Source organism: Calonectris borealis, chromosome 24, assembly GCF_964195595.1.
Source record: "Calonectris borealis chromosome 24, bCalBor7.hap1.2, whole genome shotgun sequence".
In the NCBI taxonomy this organism is placed as follows: Eukaryota; Metazoa; Chordata; class Aves; order Procellariiformes; family Procellariidae; genus Calonectris; species Calonectris borealis.
The window spans coordinates 3,093,394-3,118,511 of record NC_134335.1 but is presented as its reverse complement, the minus strand read 5'-3'; the positions used below and the strand labels follow the sequence as shown (position 1 = coordinate 3,118,511).

At 50.7% G+C, this 25,118-nt stretch overlaps 1 protein-coding gene across 1 annotated transcript; it reads left to right on the top strand.

Moving 5' to 3' along the window:
- The first annotated feature begins 724 nt into the window (after positions 1-724).
- NECTIN1 (nectin cell adhesion molecule 1) lies at positions 725-24,281 on the top strand. Its single transcript, XM_075172664.1, has 6 exons — positions 725-768; positions 901-1,286; positions 1,993-2,295; positions 2,727-2,844; positions 7,026-7,177; positions 17,153-24,281. The coding sequence occupies exons 1-6, from the start codon at positions 725-727 to the stop codon at positions 17,692-17,694; spliced, it is 1,545 nt and encodes a 514-aa protein (XP_075028765.1). The 3' UTR covers positions 17,695-24,281.
- The last annotated feature ends 837 nt before the right edge of the window (positions 24,282-25,118 follow it).

The window sequence follows — 25,118 nt, the reverse complement described above, 5'->3', positions numbered from 1 at the left end:
TTTCTTGTTCTTACCACCTTGCTTCTCTATTGTATTTATCATATAAATACTGGCTGTATAATTACCAGAGCATTATCTCTAAACATACAGATTAGGGAAAGACACAGTGGCAGCCAAAGATGAATTTCAGGGTCAGTCTGGTGGGAGACATTTTTCTCCAGCTGTCAGGGGAGGAATCAACTGAGACAGAATAGCAGTCATGAACACCAGCCACCACTTTTCCCAAGCACCTTTCATCTTTACTCCACAGAATCAAGACGGAAGGTTCCTAAATGCAGCCACTTCTGGGGTTAAAGAAAGGCTACAGAAACGATCTAGATCATGCAGGTAGATCGTGCAAGGTGTATAGGCACTGCCATAAATCTATTCTGATATGGGAACTATTGCTACTCTGAAATCAGGGCTGAGTCTTTGCAGCTCATTTAACTACTGATGCATTTCCAATAGGATTAAATGGATGTCTGAGTGTGTGTTAGCATATGTTAGGATATGCTATTCTGATAAATATCAGTGATTTCATATGTCTCCAGATACGCATGCTCTGTATATTTACAATAACTGATTTAGTGTCATCCAAAGTTGAAGACAAAAGGAAGGAAAGTATTGTTGATCCAACCTTGTGCCTTTTGGTGATCATGAGCCCTAGGCTGGCTGCAGAGTATTAGGGCTGGTCATAGTGAAGTGTGAACACCAATTGTGGGAAAGAATGTGTTTATGAACAGGAATGAAGCTGCAGGAGCTGCAGGTGGATGCAGGTAGTTGCAGAAGGTACTGAGTGCCTGTAGCCATAGACTGTTCTTGTATCAGCCATGCCAAGAAGAAGCAAATAGAATAAATAAAGGAGTTCATGGGCCTGATGTCCAAGAACCGTTCTTTTTCTCTCTTTCTTTGTCTGAGAAGTACACATATATTCATGTCTTTCCATTTTATTGCAGGGCTGCAAGCTCAGACTGTCTTAGTCAATGACACAGTCTCGGGGTTTATTGGGACAGACGTGGTCCTGCACTGCAGCTTCACCAATCCGCTCCCCAATGTGAAGATCACGCAGGTCACGTGGCAGAAAGCCACCAACGGCTCCAAGCAGAATGTGGCCATCTACAACCCTGCCATGGGGGTCTCCATCCTCTCTCCCTACAAAGAGCGGGTGACTTTCCGGAATCCTTCCTTCAAAGATGGCACTATTCAGCTCTCTCGGCTAGAGCTGGAGGATGAGGGAGTTTACATCTGTGAGTTTGCTACCTTCCCAACCGGCAACCGGGAAAGTCAACTGAACCTCACTGTGCTGGGTAAGATACTGGACAAGCTTTGTAGTGTGAACCATTGCCTCCAGTTAAACAGACCTGGAGGAACCTAAGACTCATGTCCTTGGGGCTCAGGGCAAAGGTGAATCTTGGGTGTAAATTTTACCTACGATGATCTTTCAAGTTGACTGTAAAGAGGTGAAGTGCAGGGAACCCAGGGTAGGTGAATCTCGGAGCTATCACAGGAACGCCTCTTCCTCTTTCCAGGCCTCAGTTCCCCTATCTCTTAATGCAGGTGCAATAACAGTGACCTGTTCCCTAAGGAAGTGGTGAGTTTTAATGAGCTGGTGGCTGTCAAATGAACAGAGAGAAAAGACAACAGAGAGATCCTAAGCACAAGTAGAGCTTGTCCATGGAGCTTAGGGTTGTGAGTGAATAGACCCCATCTAAGGTCTACATGATTCATTTGCTCTCCAATTTTGGTTTCTCATTCTAACATAGGGCTAAAAACCTATGGCAGGAAAGGATTGGCTTTCCATCGTGTATCTGTGCGTCTAGGGCACCTCCACCATTCTTTCCCCAGAGTAGGTTGCTGGCAGTTTGCAGCAGCTCTGGATTCACACAAGGTCTGTCATAGGGTCAGTGGTGCTAGACTGTCTCTTGGGTTGTATCAGAGAGGGTAGCATTGCTTTTCTAACCATCCCTTTGTACCCTTTCTTCTCTTCCTCCTCCTTTTTGCAATTCCTTGCAGCCAAGCCCACAAATCGGATGGAAGGCACCAAGCGGCCACTTATTGCTAAGTCTGGCAGGACAGAAAAGATCTTGGTGGCTACCTGCACCTCCTCTAATGGGAAGCCCCCCAGCACTGTCACCTGGGACACCAAGCTCAAAGGAGAAGCGGAGTTTCAGGAGATACGGAATAGCAATGGCACCATCACAGTGATCAGCCGGTACCGGCTGGTGCCGAGCCGGGAGGCCCACCGGCAGCAGCTCATGTGCGTGGTCAATTACCAGCTGGACCGCTTCACCGACACTATGACCCTCAACGTGCAGTGTAAGTGAGCATGGGCAGGGCTGGAGAGCAATGCTCTGTGGTCAGTCCCTGGGGTGGGTGATAAAGTCTGGCAAAAGAGGATTTTTCTGAAGGGAAGATGTTGGTCTGGTGGAGGGGCTGATGTAGGAGGCTGCTCTCTTTTTCTGGAGGGTGAAGACTGAAATGATCCCTTGGAATAATCATATGCTTTCTCTTTTTCACACCTTCTTTCTCTCTCTGCCTCTGCCATGTCCCTTTGTTCCTCCCCTTCTCTCCTTCCTTCACCCTCTCTCACATTCCTGGTCCCATCATGTTTCCCACCTTGCAATCTCTCTCCTTCTCCCACCGCTGCCACCTCATCTTTTCCTATTTCATTTTCTTCCTCTTCCTTTTCCATAACTCTTTCCTCACCTTTTCCATCCCGCTTTTTTATCTTTTTCATCCCCCTGCAGATGAGCCAGAAGTCACTATTGAGGGCTTTGATGGCAACTGGTTTCTCAACCGGAAGGATGTGAAGCTGATATGCAAATCTGATGCCAACCCTCCAGCTCACACCTATGAATGGAAGCTGTAAGTGCCTACAGTGCTTCTGCTCTCAGCAGCGAACAGGGCCAAGGAGTCTCTGTAGAAACCTCAGTCACCCTCTGGTCAATTAGGGCCCAGTCCCATACTGTCAGTGGTGTCACTCCAAGGTAAAACCTGTGCATGTGAGGGGAAAGTTGGACACTTGTCGTTGCTGGAGCTGTGTTCCTGCAGAATGCTCGGATCTGATTCTGGTTCCTGGCACAGCTCTGCCAGGAGGCCATCATTGCACGAGGTCTGGAACTAATTTCTTTATTTGCAAACCAGGGAAGCTGCTGTCTTCAGTCTTGGCCTTTCTGGCTCACCCCCTCCTGTGCTGGCCATCCGCTGAAGCTGAGCTTCTCAGATCCAAAACAAGGCTTGCTGCCCTGCCAGCCCTGTCTAGAGGGCAGCCTGTGCTTTTGAGGCAGGCAGCGCGGTGTTTGAAGCGACTAGGGCAAGGGACTTGTTTTGGGTGGATGGGCTTTATCAGAAGTTTCACGTGACCTACGGCCCCAGCTGACAGAGCTGGGACTAGCATTTTAGTTGAGCCACACACAGCCGCCACAGCTTGCGAAGGACAGAGGTTATCCCCCGTCTTTCAGCTGGGTCTTCCCCCAGCATCTTCCAGTTCAGACTCAGGAGGGAGGGGCAGTGGGTAAGGATCATACACACCCCCTCTCCACTGGGCTGGAATGGAGCTTGCTACCAGCGCAGTACAGCCTCAATACCCAGGATAACTTCCTATTCTCACTTCACCGGAATAATATTCTGCCCTGGTGATGTGAAGCAGCTGAGATATGACAAGGTGAATAATTTGCCCAGCACCAGTAAGTACTTCAGTAGCAGAGCTGGAAAAGAACCCAGAATTTCCCTTCCTTAAAGGGCACAAATACCACAAAATTTGTCTGCATGTGAAAAAACCTTTTCCTGGAATCAGCCCCAGCTGTAAGCAGGAGCTCCCCTTCAGAGCACTCATCCCCATGCGACTGACATTAAACAGAAGCAATTCCTTGTCCTCCAGGGTTTGAGCTTTTGGCTGAACATACTAAAGGGACTGAAAAGTGAGCGAGGGGTGTCTGGGGAGTCAGATGGGAATTGATGCAACGTGATGTGGTTCTCTCTCCCTCTCTTTCTCTTCTATAAGCACTCATGTAGCTTTAAAAAAGAAAGATCAAATGGGTCCTTTCTTCTTTTCAGCTGGCATTTGTCATCAGGAAAAAGGCTTGCAAAATGGCTTTGCGAGGACCTAGGCATATTCTCTCTCATTTCGCTTCCCAGATCAAACTGTTCACAGTGAAAGTCTGAAGAGGATTGTTTTTCCTGCCTTTTTTCTAGTTCTCGTCCCCAGCTCTCTCCCTCTGTTGGTTCTGCCAGTTTGACTTAAACTCTGAGGAGGCTCTCTGGGTTCCTCACAACATTGCCAGGAAAGTGTTAGAGGCAAAGATGCCCCTTGTGGCACCCAAGGCAGAAGAGATCCCAGTTTAGGCTATCTCTGTGTAGCAGGGCTGGCGAATTGAGCTGAAGCGAGCCTTGTGAGATGAAGCTGGGGACAGGAGGCAGGTTTTCGCTCTGCTTTTGGGCAAGTAATTTCATCCTTTTGTTCTGCTATTGCTCACATGCGGGGCTGGAGTCTGAGCGCTTGCTGGGCTCCTAGGCATCAGGCTGTCTGTGGCAGGAGCTCTGTCGCTGTGTACAGACACAGCCAGCAGCACAAGCGGAGCCTCATCTCTGTTGGGGCGGTCTGCTCCTGCTGTGATAGTGATGCCGAAGGCAGGCTGAGAACTGAAGCGTGGGGTAACCAGGTGCCAAATGTCCAGCCAGGTGATGTTTCTGTAGCCCAGGGCAGGAAAGAGGGTTAGTTACCAACTAGGCTCAAACACAACAGGGGATGCAGGTGTCAGGGCTGAGCATGGCACTGCATGACTGAGTGAGGATGACGTGTCATTTGCACACCTGGTTTACACACTGCGCTGGTAATAAATTCAGTTCTGGCAGAAACGATTCTTGGGAACAGCACATCTTTGAGCCAGGCATTGAGTTGGTCCCAATGTCTTTGCGTGATGGATGATTTTTTTTTTAACATTGGAGAAAGTTGTTTTCCTATGGATTCTCTGTGAGCTGTGCGTATGTCTATTTGTCTGTCTTTAGCCTGCAAGGGTTTCTTGACTTACAACTAAGAGGCTGGGAGCATCAATACTTTGCTTTGAGAAGGAACTGTGGGGAGAAAAATGGAGAGAGAAAGCACAGAATTAAAGAGTACAGGTTTCTAAGTCTGATAGTGCCTCAGTCTGATTCCCCAGCCTCTCCCTTTTTGCACTCTTGGTGGGTCAGTTCGGACTGAGTATAGGATTATTGACCTGAGAGAGGATGGAAAGGAAAGGTAGAGTGCAACTGAAGGTAAGGAGAATGGAGGCAGAAGAAGAGGAAAGTAGAGAGTGGGAGAGAGCAAGTGAGACTGGGGGAAATAGAGGCGGAAAGGGAGGAGGAACAAAAAGCTGGGGCACAGAGTTGCCTCCTGGCTCTTTCAGACTCCTGCTCTCCCATTCTTGGCCCCAGGCTGCCTGTGAGCTGGGCCCTGCGAGGAAGAGGCAGACCAAGCAGATGGGATGAAAGCCAGATAAATAATTGTACTGCAGCCAACCACCTAGGCATGCAGCATGTGTGTGTGTAGGGACGTAAGGAGCGGGAAAAAGATCCATGGCCATCCCCTTCTTTCCCACAGTGCCACTTCGGTAATATCAAACTGATTCCTCATTTCTTTGGCTGGGCAACCAGAGAAATAGCCACCAGCATCTTTGGTTTATCCAGGTGCTAATATGTGCCTCTTCCGCTTCCTGGGGGTCAGGAAGCAATTACTGCTGCTGCTGTTTTGCGCCTGCCTGGAATGTAAAAACCAGCCGTGCTTTCCTCTCATCTCGTTCGGATGGTGATGAGCAACAGTCAAGGGAGCTGTTAGAAGAAGCAATAGCCTTCTTTAGCATCCCACAGTACAGTTTTTAGGTGTGCCCTTGTCTTTGTAGATTCAGGGCCCTAATTCACCCATAGGCAGAGGACCAACGTTAGGCTATTCCATTCTTCCACCAGCTTTGGGATCATTGGCTTGATGTAGCTGGGAAAGACTAATGTGTTTGCTATACATATGTGCCTATGTTTATATGTAGACATGCAAAATATGTGCGTGTGCGTTTAGACACTTCTTTACAAACCTAATTATACCCCCATTATTCCCTTTTCTTTCTCACAAGTTGCTGACAATTTGTGCACCTTTTTGTTGGGAGGAGGGGAAAGAATTACTTGAGTAATTTTTAATTGCCTAAGAGAAGTAATTACTTTACTTTGCTTCAGTAATTAAGAAATAACCAGGCCATGTGTGTCTTTTCCTAACACAGAGGGTTTTTTAAATTTTTTATCTGCCTTTGTTCATTTATTCTGTGTATCTCTAGAGTTAGTTTTGCATTATTCCAGTTTCACACTTATCTGACTATACTGACATGGGCAGGTCACAGATGGCAGGGCTCTAAACCAGCACCGCTTTACTCGAGCTTGAGTTGCAATTAACACTGGCTGATCAGCTGCCCAGGAGAGTTACATGGGCAGGAAATTGGAGTAAAGCAGGGTCAGGCTGGTGTCCCATTCCTGTGTTTTCTATCAAATGTAAAGTCAGGGATGGAGGAACACTCTGAAGATGAGCCTGCTAGAGGTGAGCCACCCGAAACAAGAGAGTGACCTGGCCATCTTACCCCAAGCTTGTACCCACTCGGGGATTGTGCTGGAAAATGAACCACTTCAAGGCTCTGAGTCTGTTTTCTGGGTAGGGGAGAACATAGACTGAAAGTGCTCCACATCCCGTTAGCCAAACTGTATGTGGGAACTGGGACTGTATGTGACCCAAATAATGTAATCACAGAGAAGGGGGAAAAAAAAACAATCCATGTAAAGAACCTGATTCTCATCATGCAGTGGATTTACCCTGGAGACACTCTACTGACTCTTTTCTGTAATGCTGCTGTCTGAGGGTTTGGTTTCAAGGCTGACTACATTAATGGGTATTTTCCAGCCAGCACCACTGGGTTCTGGACCTGCCCAAGGGCAAGCACAGAACCAGCATGTCAGTGTCACCTCTGCAATACTGCTTGCCCCTACCGAGTATCATCTCTGGGGTCAACCATGATCTTTGTTTCCCCTAGGCCAAATGGGACTCTGCCAGGGAGCGTGGAAATCCAGAACAACACCATCTACTTTAAAGGGCCTGTCTCCTACAGCGTGGCTGGCACCTACATCTGTGAGGCCTCCAACGCCATCGGTACACGGTCGGGCTTGGTGGAAGTCAATGTCACAGGTAGGAAAACACTTGGCGTGCTTTGAAAGACAGAAGAGGAGGAGGAGGTGGGGAGAGGAGAGTGTGAGCGGCTGACAACTACCAGTCAGTTACATCTCCTTAACGTCTGTCTTAATCACCAGTGTCTCCTTCTAGGGGTGGGGACTTTCATGATGCAAAGGGAGCAGTGAAGTTCTTTGCTTTGCACTGGTTTTGCACTGGTTTGGCTTGGATTTTTTCTCCTTTCCTCTTGTTGTCTTTTCCTTTCTTACACCAAGATACAAGCAATTTGTTTCCCCCTTGTCTTCTGCTTCGGATTCAGAGAGATCATTGGACATGTTGAAAGTGAAGACATGTCAGGGAGATATTTGTTGGAAGGTAGAAGAAGGAGTAGGATGAGGATATAGACTGCCACTGAGGCAGTAAAGCATGAGATGGATGAGTCATTTGTTCAGGATGATGTTTGATGTTTCTGATGTTAGGCAATTCTCATGATTTTTCATTTGTGCTCCTTCCAATGCCATGTTGGTCTGCGCATTTGCTTACCTGACTGCCACAGATTACCAAGCTTTATCTGGGCTCCCAGAAAGGAATAACATCACAGGATGCAGACAATGGAAAGTGATGCTATGTGATGTCATATGGGACAGAAGGAATTTGACTACTTGCAAATCACTGTAGCCACAGGAGTGAGGAAAAGACACGTGAATATGCTTAGGTAGTGTCAGGGAGAGAAAGTAATGTCAAGAAATAGGTTAAAGGGAAGAAATAACATATGGCAATAGCCTGATTTCAGAGAGACAAAGTGATATTGCAAGGCATCACCAAAGGGGAAAAGTGGCTTTTGGTGCTTTGAGAGCAGGGAAGGGAAGTTTACTCCATTCCTTTGGGGTAAAAGGAGCGATTTTATCAGAGGGTTAAGGACAGGCAGTGACCAGCAGTTGTGGGTCTCATGAGAGAGGTGGAAGTACCTCTTGCAGTAGTGAGTTGGAGCACTGCCACATGCGATGAGCTCCGGGCTCTCAGGGAACAAAGGAGGGAGTGACCATCTGATGAAGTAGGGCCGCCTGCCTGGGAGATGTGCCTGGCAGCTAGGATGACTTGCCGAGGCTCTCCACTGGCCCCCCAGCTGGCCAGCACCTTCGGGTGCTCCCCCTACACCCCAGCTTGGGACCATTGCCAGGTGGGCAGACAGCACAAACCATGGCACACAGCCGCTTTTCCAGCTGGGCTCACAGCAGGGACCGTGGGTTGTTGTAGCTCCGGACCTGCTCTCCCTGGGGAGAGCAGCGGGGCTGTGACTGCAGCCAGGTGAGCTGGAGAGCAGCCGGCTGCCTGCATCTTGCAAGTGCCACAGACAGCACAGGTGCCTCCAAGCTGGATGGGCAACGAGGCGCGCCGGGGCTCCCAAGGCATGGGAAGTACAGGACAGGTTCCCAGGGTTGTTAGTTCTTCCTGCTGTCCAGCCTGAGGCAAATCAGAGCGCCTGCTGTTCTGGTAGCGGGCCACCTCTCTGAGCCCCCCCAGTCCTTGAAGAGTTGTCTAACCTGAGAGTGATGAAGAGGGCTTCTCAGAGGGGCCGAGCTCCAGCCCCCTCCACCCGCTTTCTACAGTGGTAAGTGATGAGCAAGTGTAAAGATGAGGCCTGGGCAGCTGACCTCCTGAAATTAGCAATAACACTGTGTGTGGTACCCTCACCACCTCAGTTCCCCTCTTCCGTAACATGGGTAAACCACACTAATCTTCCTCTGTCCAAGTGCTTGGAGGTCAATAGATGAGATGTGCTAATTAGATGCTAATTACCAAGTATTTATTTATGATCATTATCACTGTAGCAGGCCTTTAATTCACACCTCCTGTCCTGGATCCTTGCCTGCTGAGTTGTTCCTGGTATATGCTTTTCTCTGGGGGATTTTTCATTTGCCAGTGAAAAGCACCAGAATAACAAAGCTCTTTGTTCAGGACAGATGCAGCGCAGCACCCGCCCTGCCCAGCCCTGCCCAGCCGCCCCAAGCCAGGGGAAGGTGGTGGCCAAAATGCGTTCAGCCGCTGGCCAGCGGGAGTTGCCACTAAAGGCGCTGTGTTTCTGGGACAGTGCAAGGCAACTGGTACCAGGCAAGTGCCTGGTACAAATGGAGCAGACTCGCTCCCCATCGGCAATAGAAAACCATCCCATGCAGTAACTAGCACTTTGGGTCACATTTGAAACAGTGATCGGAGGGAAGAAGCCTCCAAGTTCAGTCCCCAGTTGCAGAGAAGGAGGTGGAATAGGTATTGCAGAAGACTTAGGGAGGAACAGGCTCTCTTCACCATGTCTCATTTTCCATTTCTGCATAGCCTGTATGTCCATTTCTTGCTGTCTTTCTGTCTATCCAGCCACCCTGTATCTCTTGCAGTGTCAGGACACATGTTCCCAAACACCAGATGCAGCCCTCTCTTCATATTACCTGCTGCCACCTGCCAGGGTTTTATCTGTCTCAGCGCCACAATAGCATTGCAGCCTGGGTGGGCTGCACCGACTCTGCTCCTCGGGCATGGGCTCCTCTAGGAACGAGAGTCTGTGGGTTCCCCCTCCGGGCTTCGGTAAATGTCTCCCTTCCTGGTGGTTTTTCAGGGGGCTGGTAGAGCATGGTTCTCATGCTCAATCAGCACAGTGCTGGCAAGGGAAACGGGGACTGGCAGGATCTCTGGGGAATGACTTTGGGTTGATGTCTGCCTGCCTGTAATCTCAATTTATTCCCAAAGGTCCGAACTGTGGGGCTGAGGTTAAATGAGAGGGAAGGAAGGGCACAGCAGCAGCTGCCCCGCTAGGAGGAATTAGCAGCCAACCTGTTAGGCCAGGCCTCTACCACATAAAAAAACTGCTTTTAATAATTCATGGGATCTGAATATGTTTATCCAGCTCTCCCTAAGGACCGATTAGGCCAGTGCTGGGGAGGGCTCAGCCGTCCTCGCTCAGCTATTACAGGTACATTTGTTTGGGTCTTGCAGGCAATTTAGGGATTGTCAGTGGACCACGAAACCTCTTTCAAGAGCTGCATGCAATAAATGGAGTTCAATCTAGTGAGCAGCCAGCCTTGGGAGAAAAAAAACAGAAGGCTGATGCAGAGAAAACCTGCAGCGGCTTTCCCTCTCCTGTCTCCCCGGGTACAGATCTCCCCCCTCTTGTCACCCAGCATCCTTCCTCCCAGCCCCGGCCCCAGAGATGAGGAGTGCAGGGCTATTTCAGCCCCCTCATGGGGAGGGCAATTTGTTCAGAGGGAGAAGGCTGAACGCTTCTATTAGAGTTATAGTGCATTAAAGAGATTGATAAGTGGAAATTTAATATTTTATTCCAGCAATCTGTTCCTATAATAGCTTCTCCTGCCTTGCAGGACCTTTGTCAGTCGCAGCCAAGCCATGTAGTGTGACATGTAACTATTTATTACAGGCGGTTGGGTGACATAATAAAAGGCTGTGGTTATAGACTGCATGCGTGTCCCTGCGTGTCTGCACGCGGGTGTGGTGGTCCTGCACAGGCAGCTGTCATCTACACACACACATCTTCATCCTGGCATGCAAATGGGCCTCCCAAACCTGCATGCCTGCTGCACAGTCACGTGTGCACACAGGATGCAAGAGCATCAGTGTGACTACGCATGTATTTATGAACGTGTGCTTGGCTGTATGGGCTTCTGTGCAGCGGTGCATATACATACCCTGGCCCTTGTGCATGTGTGTACATATACATTTGTGTGTGTATGTGGGGGGGGCATTCATGCACTTGTGTACTGGCTTCAGCCAGAGGAAGCACAAGGAGAAAGATGTTGTTAAAACATCTCTTCTCGCCATGGGCCTTCAAGCACTAGGCAAACATCAAAATCCAAGGAGAACCACAGTGCTAGAGCTGGGGGAGCAGGGAGAGTAGAGCCTGTGCTGAGGCAGTGACCGCTATTAGCCTCTCTGCTGCAGGGCTCGCGCCTGTTTCCCGAGGCAGGAAAGGGTCTTTTCCTCCAGGATACTGCAGGCTCCCCCGGTTGCTTGCTTGGTGTAGCCCCACCTCTGCACCCCCCGGGTTTCCAGGAGACAGGACATGACGTGCAGGTGCCCCGGGGAGGGGCTGTGAGGACGGGAGGCTGTGTGCCATTCCCTGCCCAAGGCCGTGCCAGCCCGTGGGCAGGCGGCTTTGCAGCCCTGGCCTTGAATGTGCTACAGGCTGTGGGGGGGAGGAGAGGCTGGCAGGGACTGACAGCCCCCCGTTTGCTTAGCTTGCAACAGGGAGTTATTTACACACCACCAGTGATCTCGTCCCAGCAAGGTCACTGCAAACAGCCCATGGGGCTCGCTGGAGCCCTCTGCCATGCGGCAGCAGGCCTTTGCTAAGGCTCAGAGCACAAGAGAAAGCCCTTTCCGGGAAGCATCAAATCCCGAGCCCAGAGCAGGTGCACCCAAAGCCCAGCTGCCAGCCAGAGCCGTGCCACGCTGCACCAGCAAGTGCTTGTGGCTGCTTTAGGTGGGAGGACGTAGAGCTGGGGGCTAAAGAGGAGCAAGCCTGGGGGGTCCGTCTGATGCTAATCTTCCGGATGGTGGGTAGGAGTGTCTGCTGCATCCTGTCTGATGGCATCTGTGCCAATGGTCCCTGCGGGAGCAGTGCTTGATTGACAAGTGATAGGTGACCTGACAGAGAGATTAAAACCTAAGACATGTTTGGCATCTGGCCTAAGAGCCGTCACACTCTGACATGCCAGTGGCAGCTGCTAAACTTCTGGATTAGTTGCCAGTGGTTTTTCCACCCCCACTGCCTCCTCTCCCCCTGGCCCTGCTCCACACGAGGAGAGCAGAAATCCCTGGTAGGGAGAGGAAGGGCAGGATGCCATGAAGCTGGAGGTGAGCATGTGTAGGAGCAAGGGCTGTTGTGAAGGAAAAAGGATAGCAGTGCTACGGGCTTCTCAAATTGCAGCCCTGTCCGGGCTGAGGCAGGTCCAGAGGTGTCTCCCTATCTTCACTCATGTACGTGTCTGTAATACAGTGGGTCAAAGTCCTGGGATAATTTGGTGTGGACTGTACTGGCAGGGAAAGTTTGCCATCAGCAATCTGTCTTGTAAAAAAACCCACGTGATCACCACTGTATTTGCTGAGGCCATCTGGGAGCTGGGAGGCTCTATGAGCCCATTGGAATTAAGGTTCCTGCTCCTCCCCGGAGCTGCTGCTCGCCCTGGCTAGAGCTGGCCAAAGGCCCCTGCTTCCCATCGCAGCAGGTTTTTGATTTTGCAAAGCAGAAGGAAATCCAGGGCCTTCCTCTGGAGGAGCCTCATGCAAAGAGCAGCTTGGGCTGACACATGTCCAAAAGGTAATTTCTCATGGAATTTGACATTTTCCTCAATGCCCATGGCTACAGTGAGAATCTCAACTGGTGCTGGGTTTTTCCTCAGCGTTATGATTGAAGGGAAAAGGATGGAAATGTGACTTCAAGAAAAAACTTGTCCACAGGAAGTAGTATCTTTTAAAATATCTAAGCAGTGTGATGAGCAGAAGGGCTTTTGAAAGCTGGTTTCCTGTGGATCTGCATATCATAGAAGAATTGCTTGGTGTCTAAAAATAGGCTTTTTCTGATCTGGGCCCTTCCTGCCCTTGGGAGCAGCCTCTTGTCCCTGTGGGTTTTCCGAAGTCTAATGAGGTTTAGCTCCCATCTCTGTCAGGGATCTCACTCCAGCTCACTCCAAGAGCTTTATGATAGGGATAATTTTGGCTCATTCTTCTTCTGTCAGATAGCACTGAAATGGGCCAGCAGGTTCAAAAAGCATTAGATAAAGGATCGATGGACAGGCAGGATGATTTGCATACGTCTCATTTTTATTGGAAACCAGCCATTAAAAGAAAGATGTGATTTTTAAAACGTGTATTTTTGAAGCCACTGTTGTGATGGAGAAGACCTGGTTTGTCTCTGCAATGGCAGCACTGCTATACCCCTGGGTGCTGCAGGGAGAAGGCAGGAGCCAGGGCAGGGAGATGCTCAAGCCCTCCGCCTTGCATGGGGGGATCAAAGAAAACCTGTGGGCTCGGCCGGGTGCCAGAGCAAAGCCCAGGGCGACCTCCCGTCTCCCTGCGCTCCCAGCTGCCGCCCCAGAGGTCCGGCTCCTGGCACAGGGACAGGAAGCTGGGCTGAATGCAACAGCTGGCAGAGCCGGGCAGCAGGCAGATAGTGTTGCTGCTTTAATTCCTATTCATACAGCACTCCTTTTTATGAGGGCTGGGGGGTAGCAGGAGGGGGGGAGGCTTTTTATGCTGGCATTAAAGCCTAGCTTGTTCCCCCTCCCTCCATTCTGCTGTCTCCTGTTTCTCCAGTCCACTCTTCACAGCGGCTTTAATTCTCTCCAGACTCTTCCTAATGGATTTTTCACATGGGGCCCCCAGCATGCTCAGGCATCGCACCAGTTTCCAGAAATTTCACGCACCCCTCAAACACAAGAAGGGGATCCTTTTCCCACACTTTCCCCTCTCTCCCCAGGCTGCAGTTCTGCGCTCTTTTGCACCCCAGACACGAAACTCGGTGGGCAGAGGGGTAAATCCCCCTTTGTGGGGCTGACAGCAGTGGATGCGTGGGGGGCGACACCCGCTGAGAGGCGGACCTGTCCCGAGTCATTAATTAACCTGGCTGCTGGACGAGTGGGCACCGTGGCAGGAGGCTGCAGGCGTGCCAGGCTGTGCCCGGCAGCTGCGGGGCGCGGGGGTCCGCGCCAGGGCCTGGCTCTGGGGCAGGGCTGGAGGAGGCCGAAAGCAAAGGGAGCCAGCTGCGGGGGGGCCGGGCTGGGGCGCAGGGTGGCACGCTGCTCCCTGGCTCACCACCTGGCCCTACGGAGAGGACCTTGTCGCAAGGGGCCCCCCTCCCTTCCCGGCTCAGCCCGGGCTTGCCGCTGGCTCCAGCCCAGCGGCCACGGAGAGGGGCTCCGGCAGTGCCCACCCCTGCTCCGGCGCCAGCGGCGGTCTGTACCGCCATCCAGCGGCGGTGTCCGGCGTGTGCCCTCCCCTGCTCCGGAGCAGCCCGTCCCCCTCCTAGCTGGGTCACTCACGCCTCGTTTGTACCCGTCCCCCCGCTGCATCCCCAGAGCCACTCGCTTTTCCAGGCTCCGGGGGAGTGCGGTGGGTGCACGGGGGGGGGGGAGGAAACTATGTGGGTAGGGAGGGGATGATTTCGGCTGCTGGCTTGCGATCTTCCCATCTTTCTTCTCCCTCTCTTCCCGCAGTTTGGTTTTGTTTTCTCTGGCATGGGAACTGGGCCACTGCGAGGAGGATGGGGATGGGATCTGAGCAGAAAATAGTTCCTTCCCCGAACAACGTGTGAAATCCAACACAGCGGCGTGTTAGTTTTCGTGTCCACGACGTTGGCAGTGGCAGGGGGGTGGCATGTAGGCGAGTGCTATCTCAGGGGCGGGCAGCACAAAGGGCAGGAAAAAAATAAATATTATGAGAAAGGTAGAAAAACATTCCCCCTTTCACTTCATGTGTCCAACCTGGGCTGTTAATGAGGCTTTTCATAGAAAAGTGGGCCAAGCTCCTTTTGAAATCGTGCACAGACTTCCTCTCTCAGATCTGTCTGTTTTCCAGAGCTGGGCGGCAGAGGGGATCAGTATGGCTTTAGGACCCTGTGCCCAGGATGCACACCACATCTGGGTCTTTTCAGGGTGCGATATTGGGACCCATGGCCTCATGCACAAAATCAGCCTTGCTGTGGGGAAAAGCGAAATAGGAAGAGGCTTCAGATCAGAGCTGTGGGGTGGGGGAAAATCAAAGATATAGCCCCTGGGGTCTGAGCCAGCTTGCTGGGCTTTCCCTGCACCCACTTAAGCTCCAGGTGGACCCCTGCTTTGTGCACAGTTTTGGGAATTGGGCACCACGGGGTTGCAGAGGCTGAGATGGCAAGGAGCCGGCCTGGGGAGGTGGCATGGGCAGGGATGGCAAGAGCTCTGTGGATGCTTGTGTCGTTGAAGTTGAGCCCTCAGCAGCCAGGACTACCAGGGGATGGACGTGACATTTCTTGCTGTCTCTTCAGAGAGGTTTTGCATTAACCAGCTGGCTATGACAAGCCTTCTGTTGATGCAACATGTGGTTTTGGCTTTCCAGAACCCAGCCCCAGCTCCCTATGCTGAAATACATGCCCTCGCTCCTGCTCTGAAGGCTGTCTTTGGAAAGAGATGCTGGCTCCTGCCTGCACAGCGTCTTGCTCCTCATTCTGGCTGCAGCAGGGAGCCCCTCCATCTGCCTGTCCCCCAGCCCATTCTGCCCAGTGTGCTGCTCTGTGTGTGGTTTCAGGATCGTGAGGCTTTGCTCAAGGCAAGTCAGCACTGCAGAAACCAAGATGCTGTTGTTGGGATGTCTGAGGAAAGGCAGGAATGAAACAGCTTTCAGGCACAAGCAAAACATTTATGCTGCAAGGATCAGACCAGCAATTGCTCGAATTCAGTACCCTTGTCCAAAATCTGCAGCTGTTTCAGGAACTGCCTCTACCCGGGAGAAGCTCTTTTCTCCCCTCTTCCTGAGTGGCGGGGCTAAGCTGTGCTGTAGGGAAACCCGCTCCCTGCCCAGCTCCTGCTTGTTCAGGGCTTCCTGCCCTAATGCAGAAACGTGGCTGCCAGCAGCAGGCAGTCCCGCAGGCGCGTGAAGAGGCGGCAGGAATCAGACTCTGCCTCATATCCCTTTTGAATTTGCTGCCTTTGAGCCCCTCCCTCCCCATCACCCCATCCTGGCTGCTCTTCTGGGAGGGCCTGCTGAGAGACCTAGTCGGTCTGTGCCTCTCCTTGGCTGCCAGGGTAGGGGGTAAAAAGTAGTGAGGGCCAGGACACTCCAGAGCAGCAATAACGGCTTGCAGCTACGAGAGGGGCTGGCAGACAGGCCTTGGGGGCGGAAAAAGCGGTGCGAGGGGTTTGAGCATGGTGTGCAAGGGCAAGGCTGCCAGGGGGCATTAACCAGGCGCCTGCTGTCTAAATTCAGAGGCAGGTGAAGGACTGAGACAGCCATGTGGTGCTTAATGCCTCATGGACACGGGTGCTCAACAGGCAGTTTGTGAAAGCTGAGTTTGGCCAGGGGCTGTAACTGTGTCCAGGGAGTGCTAGGAAGGTTGATTTAAGTCCTGGATCAAACTTTATCTGTGCCAAAGTGTAAGTGTTGAAAGAGAAGAGAGCTTCTTTCTCATCTCTTTTCTTTTTCTCTTTTGAGTTACTTATTTTTTTAAATAGGTCAGGGTAACTGTAGGAACAAGATTAGCAAGAGTAGTGGCACTATGCCGGCCACAGTAATACAGAGGAAAAAGAAACAGTGGGAGGTCTGTGTCCCTGTGCTGCAGAGCACAGCCAGGTCAGCAAGCGGGTTCAGGAGCCAGCCGTGACCCTGAGCAGCACTGTGCAGCCACAGATCACTTATGGGGTGGGTGGGAGGGGAGATCACAAGGTGCCACTGCCTTCTGGCCTGACCTAGGCTGGTTGGGCTCAGGCCGGGCTGGGATGCCGAGGAGGGGGATGCAAAGCTGGCAGGTCCAGCGTGGCATTTACAGGAGCAATTGTGGCAGGTCGGTGCCCACTGTTGGATGGGGTTTGGGTCTTGCTCCCCAGCAGGAGCACCCTGGGGTTGTCAGCGTGCTCTGGCAAACTGGACCTCCAATGTCACCCAGTAAAATGGAAAGCGTCTGGACTCAAGGCACTGGGCTTGTGGGATCTGAGCACGTCTGGAGAAACCAGGTGGGGTGGGGAGGGAAACACTGCTTCCAGCCTGCTGGGCTCCTGCATGAGGCTTGGCGAGCTTGGCATGGCACGCTGCATTCCCCTTGCTAAGGCAGAGCTCCTGTGTGCTGACCCCTGTGAGGATGCACCCTTTTCCCCTTTCCCTAGTTTTTCCCTTCCCTGTTCCTTACCCTCATCTTCCCACCCCCTCACCCCCCAAAAATGGCAATGAAAGCATGGAGGGAGGGCGCGTTTCCGCATGGTTTGACACTGTTCCCCCTTCCATCTGTCTTTTCCCACCCAGAATTTCCCTACACCCCGTCTCCAATCGATGATCGCAAATCCATGGTGCAGCCGAACATCCCCACACCGGTGATTGGGGGCATAGTGGGAGGAGTCTCGCTGGTCCTGGTGGTGGCCGTGGTGCTCTTTGTGGTACTCCGGCGCCGGCGTCACACCTTCAAGGGTGACTACAGCACAAAGAAGCACGTGTATGGCAATGGCTACAGCAAGGCTGGCATCCCACAGCATCATCCCCCCATGGCCCAAAACCTCCAGTACCCCGACGACTCGGACGACGAGAAGAAGCCGGGCCCGCTGGGCGGCAGCACCTACGAAGATGAGGATGAGGATGCGGGAGGCGAGCGCAAGCTGGGTGGCCCCAACAAATACGAGGAGGATGCTAAGCGGCCTTACTTCACGGTAGACGAGGGGGAGGCACACCCCGAACCTTACGACGAAAGGACACTCGGCTTCCAGTACGACCCCGAGCAGCTCGACATAGCGGAGAACATGGTCTCACAGAACGACGGATCTTTTATTTCCAAAAAGGAGTGGTATGTGTAGCTCAGCACCCCGTTGCTACACACACACACACACACACACACACACGTACACATGAGTGATGCCCTCCCACTCCCCCTGCATCCCTGCCAAGCGGAGCCGAGCGTGCCGCGGCCGCTTGCAGACACACTGCACGCACGCTCACCCCCCGCACACGCACGCCTGGCCCCAGCCAGCCCTGGGCGCTCGGCAGAGACTTTGGACGCTTCCCGCCCTGGCAGGAAGGGTGGGCTGGGGCGAGCGGGGAGGGAGGGCAGCTTTGCTTACAGATCATTTTTGGGGCATACGGGAGGTGGGAGGTTGGGTCATTATTTTCTTGGTTTTGGTTTTGCTTTTTAATTTCTCTTGACGACTTTCGTCCCCTTCTGTGGTGTTTGTATTGGTCGGTGGCTTAGGTGTTACTATTTGCTTTCACGACTGTTGCCCAGCCTGTATATTACACACTGTTTGTGTCTTCCTGTCTCAGAGTGCCCTTCGGCCCCACTTCCCTCCCCGAGGTTCCTCCTCCCACTTCTGCACCCTGAAACACTGGAATTTGTTTGTATGTTGTCTTCTTTGTTTTTTTTTAACCTTGGGAGGGGGTCAAGTGGGCTGTCCGTAGAAGGACGGAGGCCAGGAAAGCTTATGGCAATGGAAACATAGGTGCCATTATCAGGTGAACTGATTTTTTTTTCCTCATCACTTTCTTTTCAGTGGGGTCTGCGTAGCGTTCCCATTGCCCACTGCATGCCTGGGGAGATCCACTCCCAGTTTTTAATGACTCAATAAAAGGAAAATGAGGAGAAAGGGGGGAGAAGAAGCCCTAGAACAAACCCCAGGTGCATGGGCTGATAGCAGGGCAGGGAAACAGAGCTGCCATTTTCCTCCTACAATTTATTATTTCCTGGCTTTTCATTTTCTGTCTTTGTTTGAGTGTTCTTTTAAAAGAAAGAAAAGGAGTATTTATTGCTGACATTTTTTCCCCTGTGATGGCTGAGAGAAATGCTGGCTCTTTTTGTTCTTCTTGCTGTTGTTGTTGCTAGTACCAGCCACAGAGCAGTTAACTCTGGCACAACGGGTGTGCACAGGGTGTTGTGCACACACCTTGCTGCCATTGCCTGGGGAAGGGGACCAACCGATACCGCTTCACTTCTCCCACAAACTCACTGCCTTCAGCTCTGGTCTGCAGACCCTGGCAGGGCAGATCTCCCAGGGTACCATCCAGTGTCTGTGAGGGCTTCAGTACAGAATCAGGCCCCTAAGTTTTATTATACCACTAAGACTTAATTGTCATGTGTTTACACTTTTTTTATTTTTTTGGTCAGAGCATGGGGGTGCTTCTGTCTAACTCCCCTAGCAACAACCCCAGCCCTTAGATACATTGCTTAGTCTGCATTGATTGCCACTTTTTCAATATCACATCCCTCTTCTAAGCAAAGGCTTGGTAGACAGAGCAGGAGTGAGTGAGCCTGGGGTATTGATCTTGTCCTCCTTCCCTTGAGCCACTGCGTTGTGATGGGGAGGCTTGGATTGCTGCTATCTCTGCTCTGTGGATAAATGGGATTCCAGACTTCAGGGCCCTCTGTCTGACACTGACCGTATTCAAATTAGATTCACTGGGTTGGGGCTTATTTTTCTTCTTGTGGGTTGTTTTTTTTTTTTTTTAATTTGATGTATAAATAAATCTTTTGTTTGAAAAGAAATCCCCAGTTTTCTGAGCTGTATTATCATGCACATCTAAAAATAGCAGGACTAATTCTCCTCCTGCCTTACTCGCTGGGTTTTGTTCCATAGCATCCTGCAGTTATCCTGCTACAAAAGGGAGGGTGGAGAGTCAGACCCACGCAGATAAGTCAAGGTCAGATCTCTGATCCAGGCAGCCTCCAATGCTTTCTTTTAGTGTGTGGTGCTTGGTCCAGACAACATGAAGCTCAGCCTGAGCCATCCACAGTTTGTAGCTTGCTCTTACTGCGCTAATGGTGTAGGGGAGTGGGAAATCCAACTGTTACACTTTCTGCTGTTCTTGCCAGCTCTCCAGGCTTCCTGGCTTCTGGCAGAACAGCCAAATGCCACAGGAAGGCTGTTTTATGTCCACTCAAAGCAGGGCAGACAGAGATTCCCTCAGGATCTCTTGGGCTGAACCTTAAAAAATACAGCTAAGCCTTCCCATGTCTGTCCACTGCCACTAGGAGCACCCTGCTACCAAGCAACCCCCCAATAAAGAAAATGAAATCTCTAACATCTCTCCATATCTCTGATTACTAGTAGGGGCTGATATTAGGGGCAGCTGTAAACCTGCAGAGGGAATGACTTCCCTTCAGTGCCTTGGGATAACAGCATACACAGGGCTTTAATTCCCCAAAGTGTGAACCCTGAGCACTGTACCTTAGCCACAGCTTACTTTAATGTAACATGGGATATGCTGCAGAGCTTGCACAGTTTATGATTCAGAGATAATTCTCAACAAAGTCCATCTCTCAAGTGAATAATCCTTTAGATCTGAATTTCACATCTAGGCTCTAAAAAGGGTTGTGACAACGTCTCCAGCACGAAAATCTGGGTGGTCCATGACCAAGCGCAGAGTGGAAATCAGTGGCACAGACCCTCTTCTGCAAATTTCTCCCAGCACAGATACATATTGCGAGGACATGGATTTGGAAGAAAACAACCTTTTATAAAATCTGCAGGGTCCAGCAGCGATTCTGTCATGTTCTGCATTAGTCACAGGCAGGGGCCACTGATCTGATCTGGCAAATTCACATTGCATTGACTCCAGAGCACTGCAGGGCCCTAGCCCACAGTGAAGTTGTGTCCTAAAGACCAAAGGTACAAAGCCTTGCAAACGGAGCAGACGGGCCTGGGAGAGGACAGGACAGTGTGACTGAGTTCCTGAGTTAAGCTATGGCTTGCAGGAAATATGAACAAGGAGTCCTAAGAAATCTGCTTTGGTAGTTATTAGCCTTGCACTTAGAGGTGTCGTATTTTGAGATGTAGCCTCCTTAGCTTATTCATTGCTCATTCACATAGGGTCCACATAGTTAGCTGAAGGGAGGCTCAAAAAACCACTGGGAGTCAGAGAAAGAAAAGGAGATAGCAAAGCAATATGGTATTCCCAAGCTAGAGCCTATATACAGTTCCCTTTCTGCTATATAACACTTTTTGCTCCCCAGTACTGCACCAGCACAAGTCTAGGAAAGAGCTCAGCCACTTAGCTCATCAGTGTGGTTCAAAAGAGGGGTCAAATTGTTATTTTTCATCCAGAACCTCGGCAAGCCTGGAGTGGAAGATCCATAGACAGTATTGCCTGGCACAGCAGTGAGATATCCTGCAAGTTCAAGGTACAGTAGTGCATTCCTCTCATCCTTGGGCCCTTCAGCATCACTCCATTGGTGCAATTATCCCCACAGCCATTGAGAAATGCCACCTCTGTGCAGTGATTTGCTTCTTGCTGTCCCTTGCAAGGTCAGCTAATTGGCCAAGAGACTCTTGGGTGGTAATTAGCCAAGTGATTAGCCATTAATCAATAGCGAGGTAGGAGAAAAAAGAAGTGTGGGGAAAAAAAATCAGATTGATGTTTCATGTGAGAGCCATTTTGATCCAGTAATAGCATCACTCCCTTCTCTGGGTTAAACTGCTCTGAGGGGGCCCTTGAAGGTAATTAGATCAGGTTTTCCACCAGCATCAGGAAGAAAGTGATACCTGTGTCCACCCAAATGCAAGGGTGAGCTCAGTAGAGATGCCAAATTGAAGACCATGTCCATCCTGCTTCCTGGGAGGTTCTGCAGGGAGTGAAGGTGCTGGAGACCATCCAGTACTCACCCTGGAGGGGCAATCTGCCTGCTGGCCCCAAGGGCCTCCCGGTGCCTGGGCTGCGAGGGGAGGCAGAGGGGCAATCTGTTCTTTCCTCGGGGGACGATGTCACTTGTCCCTTTGTGCCTCAATTTCTCACAATGGGCCCGATTCTGGCAGGCCGGAGTCAAGCTGCCGATTTTAAGTGGTGACGCACTTCTCACAGCTGCGCACATGAGCTCCCTCATGGGCCGCCTGGGCTGCCTCTCTGAGGGACCCTCAGGCTGCTTCAAGTGAAAAATCCCCTGCTTCTCCACTCCTCCTTTCATTAGAGGTGCTAAGGAGGAGTAAAATGTCCCTGTGGGACCCGCAAAGAGCAAGCAGAAGCTTCCAGTTGGGAGATGGAAGCTGTTTGTTGCGACATCCCTGCTTCACAGCCAGCAGTGGAGGATGGGGTGGGGACCCCCAGGCCACCCCTCCAGTCAGGGTGGAGCACGTCCCCATCCTTTCTCAGTTTCCAGCGCCTGCTGTGAGCACAGGGTTGGCCGCCTCTCTGCCTAGGTGCTAGGGAGCTGCTGCTCTCCAGGAAATGCCCCGTTTTACGCTGGAGCTGAACTGGTGTGTCGCATTAGTTATACCTGAGTTGGCTTTCTGCCTGGGAAGCACCATCGCACTGCTTGCAGACTGGGTGTTGGCAAAGTGCCTTGGAGGCACGGCCGGTTGCCGTACCTCCATTTGAAGGGATCATTGTCCAGATCCCTTTGCTGGGTTCTTGCTGGTGAAGAGGTGTATCAGCATGGTGCTTTTGCCTTCCCAAACCCTGATCCTGGGTGGCAACTTGAGGTAAAACTTGTTGTACCTCAAGATTAAGATGGGCGGATGGGAAAGCTGAACAGGTAGATAAGAGGGAGGTCAATCTGAGACCTGTGGTACATATTGCTCTGGGTCTCACCACCGTCTCAGCAAAGAAAATGCAGGTTAATTTGGGCCGAGCCCCCAGCTCCTTCCCTATATGTATTCAGGGAGCCACACTGAAGCAGACACATCTGTGTCACAACCCAAAATGAGCCTGTAGTTTATGTACAAAGGCACCCCAGCTGTTTCCCTGCTGGGGCTTATCTCTAGGATTATTCACTGCAATTCACCCTAGTGATGTTATTTTCCCTTATTTAATTACCAGATTTTTTTTTTCCCTGTTGTTAAATCATTTTCATTCAGCCAGGGGAAAAAACCTAAAAAAAAAAACCTGAAGATTTCTTAGGAAAAAGAATCAAACAAACTGAAATGGTAGCACCAAATTGATTGCAAAGACATAAGGGACAAAGGGAGCCATTTTCCTGATGTTGAGTCAAAAAAGAAACACAACAACTGTTCAGCAGAAATCACTGAGGGTTAGAGAGAGAGAGATTCAAAAGATTGATCTTCAAGCAATTAGAGAAGGGAATGCAATTAGAACGGGGGCTGCTGCTCTCCTTTGCTGTTTTTCTTTCCCATACACAAGCACAAAAGCACACACATGCACACACACAGAGATTTTCGGAGTTTCAGGCACTGGTCATTATGCTCAAAGAGCGGAGGGGAAAACCCCATTGCCCAGCTCAATGTGGGAGACCAGCGAATGTGTCAGAAGCCTCTGCGCAAAGCTCAGAGGCTTCATATTGTGGAGATGAGGCGGGTATCCCAGGCCCATTTTGTTCTAAGAGGAGAAGCAGTGGGGCAGGTTGTAGCCTTTTGCCAGCAGGTTAAAATTCACTGCAAGGTTCCCAACCGCTCCTGCTGTAGCACCGACGTTTTCGGGTCTGTTTGCTCTGCTGGGCTGTGGGCAGTGGGCCCGGCGGGGAGAGGAGGTGCTGCCAGCATCGTGTGCGCTGATGCCTGTTCTATATTCTGCGGGGCTTATGGTAGCGCTTTACCCTCCCCTAGCCTGCAGTTTCACCCCCGTCTTTCCCTCCCTTCATATTTGATGCAATTTGCTGACAATTTGAGCAACTCCTTGAGAGAGGCAGGGGAAGCTTGGGGCCCCTCAGGCTGCGAAGGCCTGGGCTCCAACTGCTGCCTCACCGCTGCTCCTGAAACTCACTGGCCTCTCCCCAGGGGCTGCCGGTCTGCAGCACGGGGTGGGGAGGGCCACGGGCTGGACCTGGCCGAGGGGCCAGGGCTGAGCACAGCCAGGGCTGGGGTGCCGGAGCGGGGGGTGCTGCCTTCTGCAACGGGGCGAAGTCCACCAGCAAGGGAAGGAAACCCAAGCCTTAGAGAGGGGGGGGAGTTTGTACTTCGGACCAGTGTGACTTTCCATATGTAATGGAAAGTACCTGGGGGTGAATGTAACAAGCATATGGAGTCAGATCCTCCGCTAGCATAAACTGGTATTGGTGGAGGTACTCTCATTGAGGATCTGTTTTTTCTTTTCTTTTGCCTTTCTTTTTTTAAGACGTGATTCCTTAACTCCAGTGATTTTATCTCTCTTTTTCTTCTTCCTCTTGCTGTAATTATCATTGTGGAATAAAGACTACAGACAGACAAACAACCCCAACCCCACCTTTTTTTTTTTTTTTTTGTAATCTGTGTTGTAAGTGCTTTTGTAAAAAATAAAAAATAAAAATAATAATAATGTAATGGACTTTTATGATTTTTGTTTGGTTTTTTGTTTTCCATCCTTTGAAATAATTTGTTTGTTTGGGCTCCGGGGGGGCATTTTCATGGTTATAATTTGTGTGGGTGGGGTGTTGCATCACCCTTCCTTTTACTTGTATAAAAAACAATAGTGGCTCAGCTGTGGAAAAAAATGTACTTTTTTATAAATAAAGAATTTTAAAAAAAGAGACATTCTCCTTTTTTTTGCTGTGACTGCGTCGTTCTGCAACCTGTAACTGGTAGCTGTAAGGAGAGTCACAGTAGCAGAAATGGCATCTGCTTTCCAATGACCTAGGTCTGTTCCCATGATAGGCAGTATTTTGTAATGGGAGTTGCTTGCAGATGAGGGGTGAAGGCCAAGGGTTAAGAGATCTGCAAAACAGCAAATGGCCTGGAGAAGGTGGACAGGGGATGGCTGGTTTTGCCACTGACATAGGTGGTATTGTGTGAAATTCTTGGACAGCATATTCAAGATAGACAAAAGGAGGTGGGAACGTTTCCCCCTATCGATGTATATAGTGAAATTCTTTGTCAAAGGATGCTGCTGATGCCAAAAGTTAACCTGAGCTAAACAAGTGGCTAGAAAAACCTATGGAAGAAAAGTCCATCAAAAGCTATTAAAAATTACGACACTGTCTCTAGCTTAGGAAGTTCTTAAGTTGCTGTTAGCTATAGCAGATGGGACAGGCTATTGGAAAAATGTCAATACACACTTGCTCTCTTCTTACATTTTCTCTAGGCATGTGTAATTAGCTGCGGTCAGGGCCAGGATACTGGGCTAGGCCAACCTTTGATTTGACACAGCAGGATGTTCCTATAGTGCAACGCTTGGCTACCGTAATGATCGTTCATCAAAAAAATCTGAATGCTATAGGGATGCTAAGGGTCCATTGGGAGGCAAGATCAGTCAGACTGCATCTCTGTTACTGATCTCTGCATTGGGCAGAACAGTTTGCCTCTCCCCTTTCCTCCCGCTTCCTGACTGTGAATATATGCTACAAAGAAAGCCTTGTTCCCAAAGATCA

Excerpts from the sequence above, each read along its gene's own strand:
- NECTIN1 (XM_075172664.1), top strand. The coding sequence starts at position 725 with ATGAAGCTGCAGGAGCTGCAGGTGGATGCAGGTAGTTGCAGAAG. Across the intron at positions 769-900 it reads GATGCAGGTAGTTGCAGAAG|TACACATATATTCATGTCTT; the intron begins GTACTGAGTGCC and ends TTGTCTGAGAAG. Across the intron at positions 2,296-2,726 it reads TATGACCCTCAACGTGCAGT|ATGAGCCAGAAGTCACTATT; the intron begins GTAAGTGAGCAT and ends ATCCCCCTGCAG.